This window comes from Aulonocara sp. 'chitande type north' Nkhata Bay, linkage group LG7, assembly GCF_057382095.1.
Source record: "Aulonocara sp. 'chitande type north' Nkhata Bay isolate Kocher_YH1m ecotype deep benthic linkage group LG7, A_spYH_male_GT1.1, whole genome shotgun sequence".
Classification (NCBI taxonomy): domain Eukaryota; kingdom Metazoa; phylum Chordata; class Actinopteri; order Cichliformes; family Cichlidae; genus Aulonocara; species Aulonocara sp. 'chitande type north' Nkhata Bay.
Window position 1 is genome coordinate 1163797 of NC_141350.1, and position 18288 is coordinate 1182084.

The following is an 18288-nucleotide window of genomic DNA, read 5'->3' on the forward strand; positions in this document are numbered from 1 at the left end:
CTCTAATGTCAAAGCCAGATGGGAAGAGGAGAAAGAAAAATAGACGGGAAAGTGAGAGTGGATGAAAATAAGTGTACTGTATTATACACACAGCACACAATCCTTCATACCGACACTGCTGGCAGAGACGATGCTTTAACCAAAGTGCGAGTGCGTAATGTCAGCGAACAGCGCTGTCAGGAAAATGCGGTTTCTACCTTGACAAATATTCAGGGTTCATTTTGATATCAGAGGAAATGTTTTTAAAGGTTTGAGAGAAATACAACGAGGTTCTAAAGAGCTGCGGGTCAAAGGTCAGCGTGTAGTTAGATCACATGACCTGCTGTTTATTGGTGCTTTCGTTTTGCCTTTGTGGGAGCAGGATGATCAAAAACGAGCTCACTGCCTCGTACCTCAGTGACATTTCCAGTCACAAATCGGCGGGTTGGCAGCTGTTAATTTCAAGTCTTGAGCAGTTAATTGACAATAACTTTAACTCCAGGCAATGAATAATTACCATCCTAGAGTTTCGCATTACACTTAAGCCATGTACTTACAGGAATTATTATGCATCCCCTACTAGCGTGATTGAAGCAAGACGTATCATTAGTCCGTTCTGTGATTAGTCAATCAACATAATGTGAAGCCATTCTGATGATGAATTATTTAAGTCATTTTTCTGAGCACAAAAGCCGAGCGCTTCCTGCACCAAGACTCTCCGGTGGGTGGATTTGCAGCATTTCTTCGTGTTACATTAAAGTAATTGCAGTGTCTGGGAAAACTGTGATGAACATTTTATCTTCATTGAATGAGACCTGCTGTGATATACGGTCGGGAGAAAGCAGCGCTCACAAAAACAGAGCTGGAGGTGGTAGAATCAAAGATGCTGGGAAGGCGGGGCTGAGGGACAGTGGATGTACCGGACAAAGGATCTCGAATGCAGAGCTGCAGTGGAGGACATGCAGAGCTGCAGTGGAGGACATGCAGAGCTGCAGTGGAGGACATGCAGAGCTGCAGTGGTGGACATGCAGAGCTGCAGTGGTGGACATGCAGAGCTGCAGTGGTGGACATGCAGAGCTGCAGTGGTGGACATGCAGAGCTGCTGGGGAGGCAGATGAGCCACTGTGGCGACCCCTGAAAGGGGCAGCCCAAAGAAGAGGAGGATCCAGCAATAACTTCCAGCTACAGTGTCAATATGATGTCAGTCAGCTGAACACAGGCAGTAATTATTAGATGGAAGATCGGTTTACACACTGGTGAAAGGCAGACGAAAACGAGAAGGAGGAGATGGGGCGGAAAAGATGTCATTAGCCTAGAAGAGCTTAGCTCGGCGCACACCAACGCCGAGCCCGACCTCACTACTCGCCCTCTCGGTCAAAGCGCTGCTTTGGCTCGACCAACCGCAACAACGCTCTGTACAGACCAAAAGTAAGAGCTTCTCTCCCCTGCCCCACCCCTTCCAATCTTCCCGCTCTCCTCCATCTCCCTGTCACATGCGCTCAACTCCCGTTTAATGTCCTGCAAATGAAGCGGATTTATTAATGTGTAATTAAGTAATAATCATCACTACATAATGCATGAGAGACTCCAGGGGCTAAGAGCTGAGCGAGAGGAAGAGGAGAGATAGGACAGCGAGGCTGCTGGAGCAGACAGAGAAGAAGAAGAGGAGGAGATTTCTGCAGCCTCGCTAAAGACACACATTAAAAACGGATTAATCCACTGAAATAACATTTTGATAAGAGCAAAGCTGCTCTCTTTCATTTCTTCCTCCTTTTTCTCTCACCCCGCGAGCTTCACGGCCCGTCGTCACACCATTAGTCCGCGTTCAATTAACAAACTCCAATTAGTCGAGTCCCCTCACTTCTAACGAGGCCTAATCGCTTTAAAGGCTGCGCTGGTCAAGCAAGAACACAGTGGCTGTGTTACATCAGAGAGGAACACGAGGACTGGTTTTACTGGTTGTCTTCAATATTACTGTTTGATTATATGGGTGCGTGTGACAAACATGTCCTATCATTACAAAGTACAATGAAAAGCAAAGCTGTGAGCAAATCCTATTTATGGCAATCGGATCCAAGTTTTCTTTATTATTTTAATGGCAAATAAAAACACAAGGTGGCTGGCAGGAGATGGAGAAGGTGGATTTGGTCCTTCCTTGTTGCTGTTTCGGTATGCCTGGCTGGCCAGTAACCCCAGTCAGAGCCAGCCAGCCAGTCAGAGTTGGGTGAGCAGGTGAAAGACAGAAGAACATGAAAACACAGATAATCCCCCGGTGATGCTCACCTCATCCTGGCCTCCATCACTCCCTCCCTCTTGCCCGCTCACCTGCTATGTGCCACTGCACTGGCCCCAAACACCTTTCCTACCTTTTACCCTTCGCCTCCTCTTTTCTCCATTTTCCCCCAATGCCCGGTCTTGCCAAGCTGTCAGTGGGGCAAGGTGTGGAGGGGAGATAGCAACATGCATGTACACACAGATGACTGAGTACGCAAAACACACGGTGCTTATGCGAGCTACAGTACAAGGGCCGTGTTACCTTTGTGGTGGTCGTCAGCCTCAGCTCTGCTCGGCTTCGCTTGGCTGCCTGACTAAAGCTAAGCTCTGGTTATCCAGGCTGCCTTAGCGACACACACACAGCCTTCGTGTGCATGATGCATACAAACACAAACACACACAATGCAACGATGGAGCAGTAGTCGCTGGCCAACTGTGCCGAGTATCAACAACACTACAGCCGTATTCAACCCACGTTTCACAGAGTGATTAATGCAGTGCAATTTTCTGTAAAAAGACAAGAAATATCAACAAGTGACGGGAAATTTATTATAAAAACCTGCCACGCCAGAATGATCTCTCCAAACTGTTTTAATGGTGTTATCATCCAATGTGTGGACAAGTTGGGAATCAGAGGTGCAGACCCGAAACCACACATGCAGTGTTTTCTGCAGCATACTAGACAAGCACACGTCAAACCCAGCCTCACTTTTGGAAAGCTTCCTTTATAAAATTCAAAATCCAATTATTTTTATTGGATAGGCGTAGCTATTCCTCAACAGTTCCATTTGTATTATAGCGACAGAGATGGGCCGCAAGCATCAACTAAAAATCGAAACAGGCTTCAGAGTAGATATCTGGAGGACAGTGACGATCACCTCGTCTTCCAAACATAAACCCTGCTCCCCTGGATGGAATGACAAGCAGCAGGCTTATTTTTCTTCCCTGTACATATCACCCACATTATCAGAAACAACCCTCGAGCGAGCACGCGTTCTGTCAGGACATCCTGTGTGGCCCTCCTGCTATCGACAAATTAATCTCACGCTGCCTCCGATGAAACCGGCTTATCCTGGGAACCTGTAGGAGAGGCTGGAATCTGTCCGTGAAAGTCGTGCTGTTAATCAAACTAACCGCCCGGTTCGAATCACTGTCAGAAACCCACTCGCTTCCTAGACAGTCCCAGAAAGGAAAGGCCTGCATGGTGGTGGAGATGGGGGAGGGGGTGGCGACCACATGGTCAGCTCATCCCGTTGCCCATCTGGGTCCCATAAAGGAAACACGGAGGCCAAGGACACCACATGCCCCCATGCACGATGCCCACTCACCCATGCACAGCAATGAATACCATTTTTATGATAATGGGGGAAACTGAGGCCTCGTCTTGCAAAATGAAGCAAGATTTTTTTCTTTCAATCCATCTTACAGAATAAAGACTTTGGCAAACTTTTAGAAAATCAAACCCTGAATTCCAGCTTCACATGTTGCCTGAGTATCTGTTCAACATCTCAGTAAAGCCTGCTATTATATAAAACAGTGCAAACGCACACACACCACCGTGGACTTTCTCTCTCTTACGGTGTTGGAGTTTGAAACATTTGAAGAGAAAATGTGCAAGAAAAAATTGCTTGAGCCAATTTTATAGTAATGAAAATAAACACGAGTGACCCCGAGGACACGCAGAGTGGGGGCCGAGTGATTTGATTTGGGTCAAACAGTCACATATATCAATACAAAGCAGCATCTCAGGACAAGCTGATTTTTTAAATTACATATTATTAATCAAGCCAATCACAACATCCCACTGTCAGAAACAGACCAGCGATCGCGTGGACCGGACACTGTGTCAGAACCAACGGAGCACATTCAGCTGATGGGAAGGTTCCGGTTAAATTCACTTGAACGCTGCCGTAGCCAGCAGCTGCATGCAATTAAAAACCCAAAATCCAAACCGAGCCTGTGTCGCAAAACTACACGCGGACTAAACGATCCAACAGAAGGCATCTCGGTCACGGTCTCCTCTCCTCCACAGTGCCCGTGGACATGAAGTAGCCCGTACACACTTTCTTACCTTTCACGGAGCGAGGTTTGGCCTGTTTGCGTCTCGACATCTCTGCTCCGGGGCTGCGTTCTTCGTTCTTGAGTTGGTTTGTGTTCCGTTACAGGCGGACACGGTCCGGCTGTCCGTCCTCCCGCACTCCGCCGCTGCTCCTCCGCCTGTTGCAATGCGGCAGCTTCAGTCTCTGAGAGCGAAGCGGCCCTTGGTCCAAACACGCCGGGGCTGAGTGGGGGGGGCTTCGAGGCTCTTCCTCCGCTGTGGCCGGGGCTCGCGCAACCTGTAGAATAAACGGGGGAGAACTTCCCGTCGTTGCCGCGACGCCGACAGCGGCTTTTAAACGTCTTCTCGCTTCGCCTTCTCCGGTGAAGCCCGAGCGCACTGACGGACCAGGGAGCGAGCTGCCGCCCACGCGCGAGGCAAACACCTGAGCAGGTCCCGAGCTGTTTAGAGGGGAGAAAAAGTAACAGCGGGAACCTTCGGGTGCGCGGAACCCCGGAGGTGGTGAGAATGTTTGGGAAATTGCTTTGGAAATGGACCGTGGCTTCTTCCCCAGCGCTCGCTTCGTCTTCGACGGGCTTTGTTTGACTTTATCGAAACTATTTCGCTCTGCGTTTCCCTCCAGGAACCGAGCAGCCTTCTGCGTTCCGTCCTGATAGTCTACACTAGGCAGTGGTGGTCTGGTGGCATGGACATTGCGCTCTTCCCCTGCATCTCCACCCCGCGGGGAATGCTGCTTTTACAACCCACGCTTTCTTTCTGTTAATATTTCCCAGTGTCCTAACGGCGGTGTTAACAGCAGCCCAGTATTTCTATGAGTCTAACCCTTCGCTAGCCTCTGTCTCCCTGCTTTTTCTTTGTCCTGACTCTGGCTACCAGTCTCCCTCCTCCTCCTCTGCCTGCCTCTGCTGGCGGGGCTGCGGCGCAGACACACATAATAAAGCCAAGGCAGGCAGTGCTTGGCTGGAAATGTAGCCGCGTCCCAGCAGGGGGATGTGAGAGAAGGGTCCCGGCGGGGGAGCGCTCTGATCCCGCAGGGAGCAGCTCGGCACAGCCCGGGTTGGCTGAGGCAGAGAGGCAGGAGAGAGGCAGGCTGTGCTGACGGGGAGAGAGAGAGGAGGCGTGGAGAGAGTTAGGCAACAGCGCCCAGCTGTGGCCGAGCGGCACAACTACACCGGGGGCTCTGAGAGTCGAGAGGGAGGAGACGGAGCTGGATTGAAGCCCGGAAGAGGTGCACCGAGTAACCGAGGCTAATAGCGTGAGGGGTAATCAGTACCGGTGGCTGCGTGACGTCACCAAGGTGACAGGAAACAAGGCCGTGACGACATCACTTTGCAGCAGTGTTCTTCTGACATGTTGATTATAAAATGTTAGCCAGCTGAGGACAGTGCTGATGTTTTTGACTTCACCTACACGAAGCTGGACGAGTAAAGTAATGTCTCGTGACATTGATTGTTTTTCACTCTCGATGTGCCTTTTCTGTGACGTCATGATTCTGCAGCTAAGATCATTTTGAACATTTGCTTCTTCTGTGATCGTTAAACGTGCCACCGCCCTGTCAGTGCAGGCGTGTTTGGAAGGTCTACGTCTATGACAGAGAAGCGTGAGCGTACCAGGCAGATTCATTCATTCAACCATAAAATGTTTTCACATTCATCTCTGTGCTGATGTCTTTACAGCAGCACATTTCCACACTTCCAATGGAGACTTTGTGAAATGAAATGTCTGCTGTGTTCACAAAGGCGTGGATCTCCATCGCAGGTTCAAATTCTGCTGAGCTGCTTCCTACAAGAAACAAACGTGGTTGTGTTTAGGATACGCACATGGCCTTTTTCTAAGTCATTCGACTTACTGTAAAGACATAATTCAATTAGCCACACGAGTGTGTGCAATGATGTGAATGTGTGTGTGCGTCGGTCTGTGTTTGTGTGTCTTCTTTGGAGCTCCTTTTATTTCCAGTGAAGAAAAGAGGGACATGTCTGTGGACAATGTACGGCAGACAAAGAGGGAAAAATGAAAATCACTGGGTGCTTTGTTCTTGGCTCTGTGCTCCAACCGAGCGCTCTCTGACCGCAGCTGAGCTTTTCCATGTTCTCCCTCTCTCTCTGACTTCCCCTCTCCCGTCTCTCGCTCTGGTTGTCATGGATAGCTGGGTAACGTGGAGCTCCCTGTGTTGACCAGCAGGACCGCAGATTGAGCCTCCCTGCCCCCCAGCCCACCCCGTCCTCCCATGGAGAGACAGGGCAGCCTTTAAGATTGACCCCCCGCTGGGGTTTGCAAGGGTTTGGGGCGGGGGGAGTTCTCATCTCTGTGCACTCCATACCCTCCCTCGTCTCCCTCTTCCTCACCCTCCAACCTTCACCCTTCCCTCCAAATGAAACGAGTGCACGCCAGGAGACCCGTGTGTGTGTATGTGCACGTAAAGCTCCCCCAGGGTGACGGCTGCTGGCACGGAGGGGCAAAAGCCCTCGCTCAGCGGTCGGTCCTCCTTCCACCCCTGTCCCCCCTCTTCGTTTCTGCCGGTAAATACAAAGAGTGGGAAAAAAGCCCACATTACAAGCTCCTTAAGGGTCAAGGACAGGCCCCACTCTGAATAGCTTCTAAGAGTCGTATTGTTGATTCACATAGCCAGCGATTACACCCTCTGTCATCTCCACACGGATTTGGCTTTTTTATACACACAACAAGAGAACATCAAGTAGCAGCCACTGAATAAGTCGGCCAACAGACGTGCGGTGGGAATTGATACAGACAGCACATCAATGGAATAAACTGGGGGCAGATGTAGAATTACAGCCACAAAATGTGGATTTGGCTGAAAGATTTCATACCTCAACAGCAGTCGCTTTCACAGCCATGTGGAATGTGAGAGCGCTGAGATTATGACGCAGAAATGTAGGTGCCAGAATTATGTGCATTTTTTCATAAATGCATTCTGTATAGGTTACCGTGGTTACATTGTGTCTGTGAAACAACGAGAAAAACCCACTTTTGTTGCACTCGTCCAACAAACCGGTGCGGTGTCTGTGTGAGGGAAAAGGATAACTGTACATGCTTGTTGTCATGTGCTGCTTTAGAGCTTCTAAGCAGTGCAGTCGAAAAGATTTCCTTATTGATATCAACCTGAGCATCTGAGTGGCCTGCGTGAAAAAATGGAAACATTAACGGGATGAGAAATACTGTGGACACCGTCTGTTAATACGACAAGGATGTCATCGGCACCAGTTACATTTCTCAGAGTAGAAACATTTAACCCGTCTGATATTCAACTTATTCACTCACACGACAAAATGAGATTTACACTGCTGTCATTCTGATTTGTAGTTTTATTGTAATGAACCTCTTCCACTTTCTGCACTCGAGTCTCAGTTCAGTTCTCACAGTGGTCCGTCTGTGTGACAAAGACGCTACGTCGGCAGCTGTCATCACAGCGTGCGCCGCAGGCTGGACAGTCGAAGTTTACAAACTTAACCCTTTCATGCGTGGTGGTCGCTACAGTGGACACATTCAAAGGCCGTTGTCTTGTATTTGTGTCAGTGTTGATGATATACTTCCACACGAACACAACACACAGTGTATATTATTGACTCGTCTGTCAAATTCATAAGTCAGAACGTATGTTGTCCACCTAAGTGTAAAAAAATCCTGATTGATGTTGTCATAATTCATGCATGAAGGGTTAAAGCAATTGCCCTGTGATATTGCTGCAAAGTTCAGGTACACTGCATATTCCTCTTTTTTTAGTGTTTATTTATAAGATTTAAAGTTCAGAAAGACATAAAATCACACAAGACACAGGAAAAAATTCAAAAACAACAACATCCAAGCACAGAGAAACAAACAAACCCACCGCTCAGTCAGTCCGAAAGGTGTGAGGAACAAGTCCAGGAAGGAATCGGTGTAGTTTTACACAAAGTGCAGTCAAATTATGTTAATATGATTGAGAAAGGGCCCAGATTTCACCAAATGTAAAGCAAATGCCAGTCAGACCACAGAGAACCTCCTCGATATACAAACATGAATCATCTCACGCAGCCAAACCCTAAACGGGGGAGGAGAGGGTGATTCCAGGCTTCCTGACGGGGACGTCGGGGTGCCAGTGAGCCACAGCGAGTATACCATCTGACTTTACTCTTAGGTCATGAAGCAGGCTAAATATGTCAGTGTGGGGCAGGAGGTTCCTTCCATTGCTTTGTGTTCATCACATAATGAGGAACCGGACGACATGTTTCAAAGTCAGCGTTCTGCTTCATGTCATCATTCAGCCGTGAAAAACAATCAGATTACATTTGTTCTGACTCCAAAAATACAAAATGAAAATATATGTAAATGTGCAACTAGCCTTTGGCCTGTATCCTGTTACAATGACTGTGTTCAGAATGAAGACGCTTACTCTGGATTACTTCAACACTCATGTATGTAACGAATAATGGACGTGTTATTGGTAGTGTTAAAAGTCATCCCTGTGACACCCAGCCCATAGAGTAGTAGCCATTTTTATTTATTAACCCTCATAGCAAAATCCACAAAATGTTTTTGCTGTATCATCTTATGTATGATATCTTTTTTATATATTATTATATATTTTTTGTATCACATTTGATAGATTGGGCGTTTTTGGCAACTTTTTGTTAACAACAATGTTTAGACAAAAAAAGAGTTTTGTCCAAATTATGGCAAGTATTGATCATGTTGATAAGAGACAGAGGTCTCAGGAACTCATGTAGCAAATATGATACAAAGGGCATGACGGGGTTAATTAAATAGAGAAATGTCTGTAACGGTGCAACAAAAGAGACGATAACTGTGTTTTCCTCGACCTTGTAGGCTCACAGGTTCAAATCAAAACCAGTCAACAGCCTTTACAGCTCCATGGACCTCACATGTTCTCAGAGACTCAGGTTTGCCTTCTGCATTTGTCTCATAGACTGTACATAAAAGATGGATGTAGCCACCATCAATCACCCAGTGGTGTGCTAAGCCCAATTCCCAGTTTTAGACTGGGTGGAGACATGAACCCAACCTCAGGGCATCAGAAGCACTTCAAGTACCAATCCCAAGTCTGGATAAGTGGTGTCAGGAAGGCCATCCGACATCAATGTCACGTCCAGCACGTGGATGAATCCACTGTAGCAGGGATTGCTGAAAGTTGGCTTTAGGTTGCAGCTGGAGGGTAGCATGGCTGATTACAATTTTTAAACCAAGTGCTTATCAGGCTGTCAGATTCAGCTGAATCCTCTTCCCAAAATTATCCCAAACTAATAGTTCAATGAGTTTGTCGATGCCACAGAGTTGGTGAAACCCAAAATTCTCTCTAATCCACTCGTTTTTTCACATTTCATACATCCGTAGCAAAAATGACAATTAGTTAAGTGCAGGCGTTGCTAAAGGCTGACGGCGCCGTCTCCACATCAGCGTGAACCCTCCCTTTGTGTTGAGCTCTCACACACTCGGTGTCCCGAGCACCACTCTGCGTCTCACAGGAGTCAAAGCCCGAGACTGCCGAGGTGAGGAGCGCCCCATCCTCCACACTCTTGCTCCCGAACACGGGATCGTTGTGCTGCTTGCTTGCCTGCCACTAGTGGATAGAGTTCATGTTGTATTTATGTGGCCTAAAGCACACTCTCTCCCTCTCTCCCTTTATCATTCTCAGCCCCCCCGTCTCACTCGCTGCCTGTCTTCTGCCGCGTTGAACTCTCGCCAGCTCTACTAGGTCTCCCCTCTGCAGACAACAGTGTTCCATCTCGTTGCTTTTGCCCTAGATAGCGTCTATTTTTATAGGGAATAATTAGACACATAACTGATTTAAATACTAATACTGAGCCGTGTTCTTTTGTCTCAACTTAATGTGCGCTGGGTGCACAATGCCAAAGGTAAAAAGTGCACGTGCATTCACGCGTGCACAGTGTGTGTGTGCACTCTGCCGTCTAAAGTGATTTTTATGCAGATAGGCTCAGTAGTGGCACGGACAGAATGCAGTCTTCTGCATTATTTCAGTATAATTGATATGTGGCTGCATGTGCTGCACACACGAATACTGAAATGTGTGTTTGTGATTGTGTGAGCTGACAGGGGGCAATAGCATGTGGGGTGTGTGTGTGTGTGTGTGTGTGTGTGTGTGTGTGCGTGCGTGCGTGCGTGCGTGCGTGCGTGCGTGCGTGTGTGTGTAGGCTGCATTCATTATCCAATTGGAAGGTGAAAACAAGGGAGAACCTTTAGCCTGCGGTTGCTTCTCATTAAATATTCAGTGTGGAAACAGAAGAAAGATCAACATTACTTTTAATATTTGTTTAGCCTGTTAATTTACACCCAGTCTCCTGTGCCAAGGTCTTTGAGGCGGTATCAGAGTTTATATGGAGCTCAACAAGAAGAGAAAACGCAGCAGTGATGGTGATGGAGAACTTTCTGCCTTAAATTTTTATCTTTTTCATTATTCTTCTGTCATTTATACACCTTCGTGTTGGTTGACGCTCACATTAAACATGACCAAAGCATCAAACAATGAGGCCGTATATGAATTAGCTGTAAACACAGTTTCAGGTTGTTCTCGCTCTTAACTCTACGTGGTGTCACTGAAAGTGGTCGAGGAGACTTGTTTCAGACAGAAACACTGAGCTGAAAAAAAGAATAACAAGTCCCAAAGTCTGTTTCTGTTTAATGCACTATTCAAATTTCTGTAACACCGCAGAAAACACGATGAAATCGATAGAGTTAAGAAAATAGATCAATAGACAGACGCTTCTTTGCTGTCTTATTACAGTGTGGTTAACATTTTCATGTATGAGCAGGCAGTGAAGTTCAGCAGGTCGACTGCAGCTCCGTGCCATTCAAATGTGATGACATTTGCCAGCCCACACCTCTCAGCACAGGAAGTGACGAGCAGCAAAGACGTGCACTTCACACCAGAGCAGAGACAGAGAGAGGAGTCAGTGGGCCACAGGCTTATAGATTACAGACTATATTATAGATGAGCAACAGGACATATGTGTATGTATTTACACACAAAAACACACCTGTGTGTTCTCCCTCACCCGTCCTTCAGGCCTCCTGCCTCCTCTATAAGATTTCTTACATTCATCACTCATCAGAGCTGCCTCTCTGCTGCCTTACACTTTATGCCACTGTACCTAACTTAATGTCAGTTATGGAGTAATAATCAGCAGACTAACAGAAGAGTGAGCACATTTTCTAAAATCTCAGTATTTTTAATATTTTTTGTATTTTTGTCTTCTTTAAAATATCACGACTCCGATGTGGTTCTCCACCTGGAAGAGTGAAGGTTTGAGTTGAAAACATAAACTGTGTGCAAAAGATGCAGGTAGCTGCTGCGACGTCACACACTAGTGTCTATTTAACAGCTGAACATTTTTAACATTGCCTACTTTCTGGACAATGAGTGTAATGGACATGGGGTGGAGCTAACTGAGAATCACAAAGGATTCAACTCAGGAAATAGTGCTTCATTATTTATTATCCTACAGTGTATAAAACGAGCATAATGCTGTATTAAACAACTTCAAATGGAAAGTAACGAACCATAAATTGATTTGGGGGGGGGGGGGGGGGGGGAGTATTCTGATCATAAATAAAATGATTAACGGGGCTGTTTTTTCTTCATACCTTCTTCTATCAACCAGAGGTAAATTCCAACATCAGGCCGGGGTCTTTCTGTGTGGAGTTTGCATGTTCTCCCCGTGTTTGCGTGGGTTCTCTCCGGGTACTCCGGCTTCCTCCCACCGTCCAAAGACATGCAGCTTGTGGGGATAGGTTAATTGATTAATCCAAATTGTCACTAGGTGTGAATGTGAGTGTGAATGGTTGTCTGTCCCTGTGTGTTGGCCCTGCGACAGACTGGCGACCTGTCCAGGGTGTACCCCGCCTTTCGCCTGACAGCTGGGATAGGCTCCAGCGCCCCCCGCGACCCTGAAAAGGATAAGTGGAAGCGAATGGATGGATGGATGGATAACTTTAATTATACAGGAGTGCTCACGAGACATGAGTAGATGATCGTGTCTACTAGAGATGGACCGATCCGATATTAAGTATCGTATCGGTCCGATACTGGCCTAAATTACTGGATCGGATATCGGGGGGAAATAAAGAAATGTAATCCGATCCATTAAATATCACGAACAACACTGGTAACTCGCCTCATAATCTTAGCATGTCGGAGCAGTGTGCGTCACGTGATAGAGCGGTTGTGACCTGTCTGCGGTCTGGTTGAACATTTGGAGCTTCGCTACCAACCGGGCATTTCATCTCCGAGGAAGTGATCCCAGAGAGAAGTAAAGCAAGTGTGTAAGTTCATCTCTGAATGTTTGTAAAGCATTCCTGCGTTAAGCTTAACAACCGATACCTGGAGCGACTGCCTCTGTCTCTCTCTCTTCTTGCTGCTACTTCAATCGTGAAACTGAACAATGATCAGCTGATCGTCTCTCTGGTTTGTTTTTGGTCCACTTTGCACCAGAAAGAGGAAACCAGCGGCTGAACAACAGCAGCACGTTTAAGCTTGATCAGCTGTTGTTAGAATGTATTTAATATTACTTTCTACTCGAGGATCTTTTTCTACGTAGCTGACGGCTGGTAACTGTGCAGGGGCGGATCTAGCAAAGTTTAGCCAGGGGGGCCGATAGGGCATTAACAGGGAAAAGGGGGCACAAAAACATACTTTTCTTTCTTATTCTGTCGAGCTTTTAATAAATAATTATCTGACTCTTACACCCAAAGTTTTAATATGATGTAAAATGTATAAAGTCCATTACTGTATATAGTAACTATTAAGTGTAATATACCCTAGTAAGCTACAGTACTTTTTCCATCTGTGCAGTTCTGTTGAAGAAAGATGTTGAATCTATTTAATATTTCTTGAAAAATAATTGATTTCTGTGCATTTTTTTCCACACTGCATCAAATTAAGGTTGATTATGTCGATTAAGCATCATGAGGGTGAGGGATGGTTCCCTATTTTTTATTTATTTATTTATTTTTTTCGTTGCTGGGAGTTGGAGCCCTATTGGTTAGGTTGCTTACTCTTTAAAATACCAGAATAGGGAGGATGGTGCAGGTTTAAGTTTATTAGCTTGATCAGTATTGCGAAACTGAACTATTTTTTTTGCATACAGGTATAACAGAATAGCGTTAGTGTTGTCGTTGTTTTTTAAACTTGAGTATGAACTTATACAAAATGCAGCAAGATATTGAAAAACTGTTTTATTGATTAAAAAACACTATCGGAGTCATATCAGTATCGGCAGATATCCAAATTTATGATATCGGTATCGGACATAAAAAAGTGGTATCGTGCCATCTCTAGTTTTTACCACCATTTCAATGACATATCAGTAAAGAAGCTCAGAGGCTCAAAGATCACACAGAGGCAACAGTTTGAAAAAGACGGGACTTCGTGGAAAAAACACAGGATTTCAATCCTTCTCCTCTGAACAATGGCCGATGCTGAAGTTTTTAGAGTGACAAAATCTATGGTTCAGGAGAATACTGCAGCTGTGGAGACGTCACAGTGGGGCCCGAATCTGCAGTTGTTTACACAGTTTTCTAACAAGTTGTGTTTTATTATATAAATACAACCCAAGGGTGTCTTATATGAATACACCCCTTTATATTTCCCATATATCTAATTTCATATATATTGGAATTAATGAAATGATGTATTTTTACAGAATATTCTTGTGCTTTTCAAGTTATATTGCATTATGTTCTAGTAGAAGAATGAAGAATATTATTGTGAACTGTGCAGACCTGTAAACTGGTATTGTCTGCTGAATTTCCCGGTTCAGGCGAAAGTGGAAGCATTTCTTTGGTTTTGTTTTGAACAAAAAGTAACTGTGTGTGTGTGTGTAATCTGCATGCATACACACAATGACATGTCTCCGTCTCCTGTGCCTTCAGTCATGGGAGAGTGTTAAAAAGAAACAGTGGCAGCACTAAAATGCAAACCAAATTGACTTTCTTCCATTTTCTTTTCTTTCTTCGTACTCTCCGCTCTCATTGAGTGCTTCGTTTCTAACAATGCCGTGTTTCCCTCGTTGATCAGCCTCTGCAGGGAACCCACCCCCCTTTTTCCTAATTTCCCTCTACCTAAACAGAAAAGAGCCCCGTTAAGGAGCGTCATTAGTGCCAGACCATTTTTTTTGTTTGTTTCCATACTCTCAGAAGAAAGAAGAAATGTTATCTGTGGCGGGCAAACTTAACCCAATTAAGATCTGGTGGGGCGCAGGGGCTTGGCTTGGGACACGGGTAAGACTGCCAGCTTTCCAAGCAGGCACACAGCCAGCCAGTCAGGCAGGCAAGTAGCCAGCTGCCCACTCAGTAACCCAGCAGCCAGTGAAACAGTCAGCCAGCCAGGAAACCAAGCAGCTGCCTACTCAGTATACCTACTAGCTAAACAGCCAACAAATTGGCCTCCAGTTAGCCAGGCACTCTGTCAGGTAGCCAGGCAGAGTCAGCCTCTTTAGGCCAGTCCTGTAAAGCGGGTTTGACTTTTGTGAAATTATTTACTGTCTTCTTTTAGTTATACTTTTAGCTCTACAGCATATACAGTATATTTGCATACAACAGGAAGAAGGGTCATTTCAAGCTGTTTTCGCATATTCCCCGTCTCTCTGAGAAGAACTCATTGAAGATGCTGAGCATGAATGTGAGCTGGAATAAACTGGACTGGTTTGTTACTGTTCTAACAGAGCTGCATTTTCTTCTTCTGTTTCTTTTTTGTTTGCTTCTTCTGCGAGAGTACAGTCCATCGGCACCATGTTGCATCGACACAGTGGTCATGGAGAGCTGCGTTTCTGCACACAGGGTTAATGTCTGCCCGAATACAGGCTGAGGCAAAGATAGCCTCGGGTTAGAATAAAGAGAGGTGCTAGTCTGCAGTAGGTCTATGATCCTGCAGGTACCTGATAAAAAAGTGAGGGAAGTCTGGCACCAAAAACGCTGCACACCTGTTTATAGTTGTTCAAGAATGGGTTTTAGGAACATATCAATTCTTTTTATACATTAACAGAGACACATTTTAATGGATGTGAACTAGAAGCTCTCTGCATTGCAACTTTTGCTGCATTGATAGATTGAGCAACAATGCTCAAAAATGCTTCTAAGACTGCAAAGAAATCCATACGTATCCTTAAGATGACAAGCCCCATCTCAAATATTCGTACTTACTAGGTGATGTTCTTAAAGCCCACCACATTTATCTTCCAGGACCTTTAGCACCTTAAACGTTGGCACCTTTCTTTAAATCCTGCACTTGAGGCCAGAGAGGATGCCTCAGGGGAGAAAGAGCTGGTAATTTGCTCTAATGTGCTCTTGATGCATGCGCTGCATTGGTGTCATTTCTCAAATAAAGCATTTGCAATTAACTAAACAACAAAAGAGGCCTTGTCATATGCAAATGTGGACTGAGACGGAGACATCATCGCTCCGTACATGGGAGCGGAGACCCCCTCACACAGACACACACATGCACAGACGCAGCATATTTCAAAATCATCAAACCTTCTTCCCCTGGTGCCACACCTCACACTGGCACACATGCAAACACGCTCACCCCATGATCCATACACAAGTGCCAGATACACACTCCGACAGCCAAACATGTTGATAATTAGAGCCTTGTTATTGGAAGGTGTTATCACAACAATTAACACCCTAATGTGTGTATAAATGTGTGTGTGTGAGTGAGTGAGTGATGACGGTGATAGGAGTGTGTGTGTGCGTGTGTGTGTGTGTGTGTGTGTGTGTGTGTGTGTGTGTGTGTGTGTGTGTGTGTGTGGTGCCGTCATGTGATGATGGGTGGTGAGGAGGTGTGTGTGCATTCCATTAATTCTTTGTCTCTGTCACACACACATACGCGCACACGCACAGTAAGGGTCCAATGTAACAATGAAACAGTTTCCCATTTGATGAAGTTCCTGTGAATTCTGACACAAAGGCAGCAGGAAGAGGTGCTGGTGATAGATTCTGATTGATATCCAGTAGGGAGCAGAGAACGTGGATGGGTGGGGAGGGGAAAAGAGGGTGATAAGTGAAAAGGAACGAGGAAAGTTGGGGGGTGGACCGTGCAGACATCAAAGAGGAAGCAGAGGAAGAGAAGAGTGTTTTAATTGGGTGCTTGTTTTCTACTTAAATGACCAGAGCCTGGTGGCAAACACACTGCAAATGATACGACAGATGGCTGGGCGTGAAGGCTGAGGTCACAAATAAGAGGAACGCTGTTAAAGGACGGCGAGGCAGAGCAGACGATCGCAAGCTCTCTGTGTTTTCCCTTTTTTGTCTTTTACGTATCGATGTCATATTTGATTGGCTGACAGGTCATATACAGAGGTGGAGCGGATACCCGGCGCGCTGTAGCAGCACATCGCTCTTCAAACTACAATATCTGCTGACCATGTCAGCTACTGAATACTAGATACAAAAAGGATGTTGTAAAACTAATAATACTCATAACCCCCCCGACACAACAGTGCACTCCAATTAGAAACAAACTCCATGTATGCAGGTCTGCTGCAGCTTTTGCATTAATGTGCTGACCCAGCAAGCTCAGCAGCGACCTCCAGAAACTAGTGACTGAAACTAAAGCCATACTCTTTTCATTTTAATTAGTCGAGAAAACAATGTAAATGGTAAATCAGAAATAAAAAGAAAAATGAAATCTATGCGTGCAGGAGAAAAACTGCTAATAAAGCTGAGTGTGAAGCTTTCTGTATTTATCTATAAATGCACTTAAATGCATGGCTTTTTAATAATATCCTCACGCACCATGTGGCTGTACTTAAAGCGACCAGATGGCTTGTAGTAACTGAATAGTATTTATTTTGATATTTTAATTGATATTTATTTAGCTGCAGGAAGCCTTCAAAAAGGATTCAATAATGTCCTTTTGACTGTGACGACGACGCCTCGGGCTCAGTTTCAAACAGCACAAAATACACATCAAACTAAAGAAGTTTAAAGCAGGATCATTTTCTACATAAAATGACAGCTTATTTAAAATAATGTGTTTTTATGGCAGAGATGTACAAAGCTCTAATTAAGTATAGGTAGGAACCAAACCAGAGTGACAGGCTTCAGCACTGTCACGGTCGACAGCAGGGACTCGAGCGCAGAGCAGGTTGATGCTTCCAAACACAGTTTATTTACAACAGCAGCGCAGAATAAATACAGTGAGGGAAATCCAGGGTTCCAAAGGTCCAAGAGGAAGCTCTCTCACACTCGTTCTCGTCTTCACATCCAAACTCACACACGTTCGCACAGCAGGAAGGTCACAGGTCCGGGGAGGAAAACTATCGCACAGGAGAGGGAAATTACTCACAAGGTACAAAACACTTCAGCACAGATTCGCCGGAGCTGAGAGGATGACTAACGTGTCACAATCATCCAGCGACGAGAAGGTCTTTGTCCCAGCCTCAAATAGCGGACAGGTAATGACAACTAATCGCGAACAGGTGTGTGGGCCAAGGGCGGGAGCCCGCAGTGAGCTCCGCCCAGGCAGAGCGGAGAGAGAGGGAGAAAGAGTACAGAACACATGCAGCCTTGGGGGCCGGCTGGGCGGACACGGGCACCATGACAAGCACTATTCTTATTTTAAGTAATGATAAGGTTTCTGTCATCTGGCCTCTCATCAGTGTTGTAAACCATAAACTGGGATGTAGCACAAATGTTAATCTCAGGAAAGTGCAGCATGTACCCCAAACTGAACTTTTATTAGTGCAGCAAATGAGAAAAATGTTCATACAAACGTGTTTGTGAAAATCAGGGACAGTAATTGTTCCCTTCAGAGGTTGACTCAACCACAGTCACTGCAAACTCTGCTTTATTTTACTGCACTACAATCAAAGGATACTGTGAATTATGATGCACAATTAAATTATGAAACTGCACAGTTATTAGAAAAAGCCCTTTTCATGAGGTGCTTAAGGTATTATTAATACATGATACCCACACAGATGAAAAACGACATCAGTTAT

At 45.6% G+C, this 18288-nt stretch overlaps 1 protein-coding gene across 3 annotated transcripts in view; it reads right to left on the bottom strand.

The window, feature by feature from the left end:
* Positions 1-5372, bottom strand: part of znf423 (zinc finger protein 423) — a 128076-nt gene extending 122704 nt beyond the window's left edge. For 2 of the 3 annotated variants that reach the window (XM_086297862.1, XM_086297859.1), the window contains exon 1: positions 4325-5371. In XM_086297862.1, the coding sequence (XP_086153988.1) occupies positions 4325-4364 (40 nt within the window). In that variant the 5' untranslated portion in view covers positions 4365-5371. Of the gene's footprint in view, positions 1-4324 lie in introns of all 3 variants that reach the window. The other variant, XM_086297863.1, reaches the window with a different exon arrangement.
* Between the last annotated feature and the right edge of the window lie 12916 nt (positions 5373-18288).